Source organism: Notothenia coriiceps, unplaced genomic scaffold, assembly GCF_000735185.1.
Source record: "Notothenia coriiceps isolate Sejong01 unplaced genomic scaffold, NC01 NC01_scaffold00017070, whole genome shotgun sequence".
Lineage (NCBI taxonomy): Eukaryota > Metazoa > Chordata > Actinopteri > Perciformes > Nototheniidae > Notothenia > Notothenia coriiceps.
In genome coordinates, this window is record NW_011349771.1 from 288,098 (window position 1) to 291,671 (window position 3,574).

Consider the following 3,574-nt stretch of genomic DNA (forward strand, 5'->3'; position numbering starts at 1 on the left):
CTCTCACACACACACACACACACACACACACACACACACACACACACACACACACACACACAGGGAAAGGACATGGAGTTTAGGGGGTGAAGCAATCATTCCAGGCAGGAAGTGAGGAGTGAGTTTGGCGAGGGAGGGAAACCGATGCCATGATGACGGCCGTAAGGATGCATTAGAACACATGCAGGAGTACCTCAGCAATGCTTAAGGTGGATGAACAGGAGGGGAGCCGCGCCTAGTGCCGCGAGAGAGAGAGAGAGAGAGAGAGAGAGAGGGAGAGAGAGAGGGGGGAGAAGAGAAGAGGGTTAACAGAGCCAAAGCCGGGCTGAGCAGGGGGACAGAGGCACACAGAGGCTGAGGCTGGAGCACACAGCGCCCTCTGTTTGTCAGGAGGACATCTGCTAACAGCGCTCTGTGTGACTGTCTCTGATAGGCCGAGGCAGCCAAGGGCATGACGGACAGGACAGACAGTCAGGACAGCAGGTAGGATATAGGGGTTCACTCCCCATCAGAAACAAAAGGAGAACAGATAAACATCACATTTAGTAATTTCTTCAACTTCTCAATTGCAGCTTTATGTGTGTCTATTTTCTTTTTACGTGTTCTGATAACAAGAAATATGACAAAGTCCTTATACTGTGACCTGAATGAGTGGATGGGACAGCACTATATTTTCCCATTCTTATGTTTGTACTGGTCCGAATCCATGATGTAAGAGCTCCTTTTAGACATATTTACCATATGTTAGTTGCTATCTTGGCGTGTGTTCAGTAAATCCATTTATTGTTTGCTACAAGTCCCAATTTGATGTGTTAATTAAGTATTTAAGTCAGTTTTCTTCTTAAGTGGCAGCACATGACATTACTTTAAAAAAACTGAATTCAACTGCAGTGTTACAGAGAACCAATGCAAAACCTCACAACAACAAAGTACAGCCCTGCATCAATGCAAGCGTCAATAATTGATTCAAATGTCTCCAACCTAACATCGCTTCATCCCCATCTTGTTGCACACATTGCACTAAAACTTCATATCAACCAGATATCACACAGTAAATAACACGAGCCGGGAAAATGCAATGTAATTTATTTGTAGCACCCTAAAGTATCACCTATTACTGCTCTACTGGGGTCAGCAATGATTGGAGCATTTTCATTCATGCTGTGGTAAGGCTTTTCAATAACAATGTCTCCACCAGAAGGAAAATGAAGACTTTTATTGCCTACACTAATGAGGTGGGAAAAAGTAAATGTGTCTGCCTCTTATAGCCTGTCTCTTCAGGCAGTTGCCCACAGATTTATATTGATTCTGATGGACATATAACCATTACATCAGATTTGTGGATCTAGATTTGTATTGTTATCTATCTCACCCAATGATGCAATTTCACCGATTAGATAGACATTCATTACGTCCAAAACAGCGGCTGTTAAGCATTTCATTCAGTAACTATTTGATCAAAACATCAAAAAATCAACACACCACGGCGTTGGCTTAGAAAATACATATTACTGGGAAATCAGTTAAAAAATTTAATCACATCTATTCTGGAAAAATGATGACAGGCATGAAAGTCAAGCTCTCCATGAATCATTACTAAAGGCATTAGATGATTCCTGACATTTTCTGATGAAACAGTAACATTTTAGATTAAAATATATCGCCTTTATAAAGTGGAGCTCTCCAGAAGTTGAGCACCCCACCCGTCCTAATTGAAACCCTGGATCTCAGTAGCTGCCCTCATCAAACTCACTGCTCAGATAATGGACACTGGCAGGAAACCACGGGAGGTTACAAATTGAAACTCAGGAGTGAACGGCACAAGGATCTCCTCAAAGCTGTAGCAGCACTGTAGCATTGTGTTACAAAGAAGCTCTGTTCACCAACACTGAACCAACACATTTCTTTGACACCCTGGATACTTCCTGTTTGCTCTTCTGCCCTCCGGTAGACGCTACAGGTCAATTCAATCAAGGACAAACCGACTGAAAAACAGTTTCTACCCCAGAAACTTTTTAATAGTTTGATTAACTTATTAACTGATCGACATGTGTTTTTTATATTGTAAACTGCATTTAAATTATGTGCGGGCATGTATGTCGATCAGTTAATAAGTTAATCAAACTATTAAAAAGTTTCTGGGGTAGANGACACAGAGAATGAAAGGCAGTATGAGAGGAATGGATGACCAGCTGCACTGACCATGTGGGCTGCTGATGAGAAAAAACTGTTGAGCAGCACAACACAGTGCTGTCAGATCAGCTGTGTTAGCTCTCACTCTCTGCCTCGCTGGCAACTCACTACAAAGCTCATTAATTTCTAATTCCTGTAGACACAGAGACGGCCAGTGATGAATTATCAGGGCTGGACAATGAATTGGTCGCCGCCGGTTGTTTGGCCTTTTCCATTCTGTGTGAATTATTTCCTAACTTTGTTTATTCAGAGGGGAGATGTTGGAGCGCACGTTTTTTCTTTGCAATAACTTGCGGTTTTGAAAACGTAAGCAGAAAACTTGAAATCAGCTCAGAGCACTGACAGAACAAGTTTTATTTGACAGCAAAAGACAGCAGAACCCCCGGGTGGGATATCGTTTAAAGATGTTTGCGCTGATCAAGCTGAATGCATGATTCAGTTTGGATATGAGGAATGTGTAATCTCACAGTAGATATTCATGACTGTGAGTGTGTTACATTTGTTATTGTGTATGTTAACTGTAACTAGTTAGACAGAATACAATGTGCCAGTGCCATTTGAATAAGAATTGAGGTCATTTTGTCATTATTATTTTCATAACTGTGAGTTTGACTATGAGTCATGCTAACTTTGCACCCACCACCTCCTTTGTAGCGAACAGGAGATGTGGAAATACAACGCCAGCATTACAGGATATTTTTTTGCAAGTTTCCCATACACATTTAAATTATACATGAATCATTCAGTCAGAATTAAAGTCACATTAAAATTAGATGTAGCTAAATGCATACTCGCCTGCATCTTGCCAGCTAACTAAACCCTGCGTGTTCACTAAAACATACCAGCTGAAAGATAAGTTAGCAGGCAGATTTGACTCCTGACTGAAAAACATGTGTTGAAAATGATTGTCCTTAAAAAACCAACAACAACAACAACAACTGAGTACTGTATCATACTATATCATATATATAAAGGGCAGTAGTGATAAAAGTCCATCATAGTACTCTGTTGAGTTTTTAGGTAATACACATTAGAATTCCTAGAATAGAATTCCTTTATTGTCATCGCACCAGGTACAACGAAATTTAAAAAAGCAATCCTCGCAGTGCATTTCCACAAATAAATATATATCTATATAAAACATATACACACATAAACATATGCTCACACATCCATACCAACATGCATACATGCCCGCACATAATTTAAATGCAGTTTACAATATAAAAAACACATGTCGATCAGTTAATAAGTTAATCAAACTATTAAAAAGTAGTGCAGATGCAAGTTGTAACCGTTCAGTTCAGCGTTTGACGGTGTTCAGTTCTCGTATGGCTCTGGGGTAGAAACTGTTTTTCAGTCGGTTTGTCCTTGATTGAAT

The 3,574-nt window shown here is 40.3% G+C and overlaps 1 protein-coding gene across 6 annotated transcripts in view; it reads right to left on the reverse strand.

Moving 5' to 3' along the window:
* The window catches only part of gphnb (gephyrin b), a 40,482-nt gene that overhangs the window by 26,392 nt on the left and 10,516 nt on the right, over positions 1–3,574 (reverse strand). For all 6 annotated transcript variants that reach the window (XM_010776515.1, XM_010776514.1, XM_010776513.1 and 3 more), the window contains exon 2: positions 194–235. In XM_010776515.1, the coding sequence (XP_010774817.1) occupies positions 194–235 (42 nt within the window). The remainder of the gene's footprint in view (positions 1–193; positions 236–3,574) is intronic.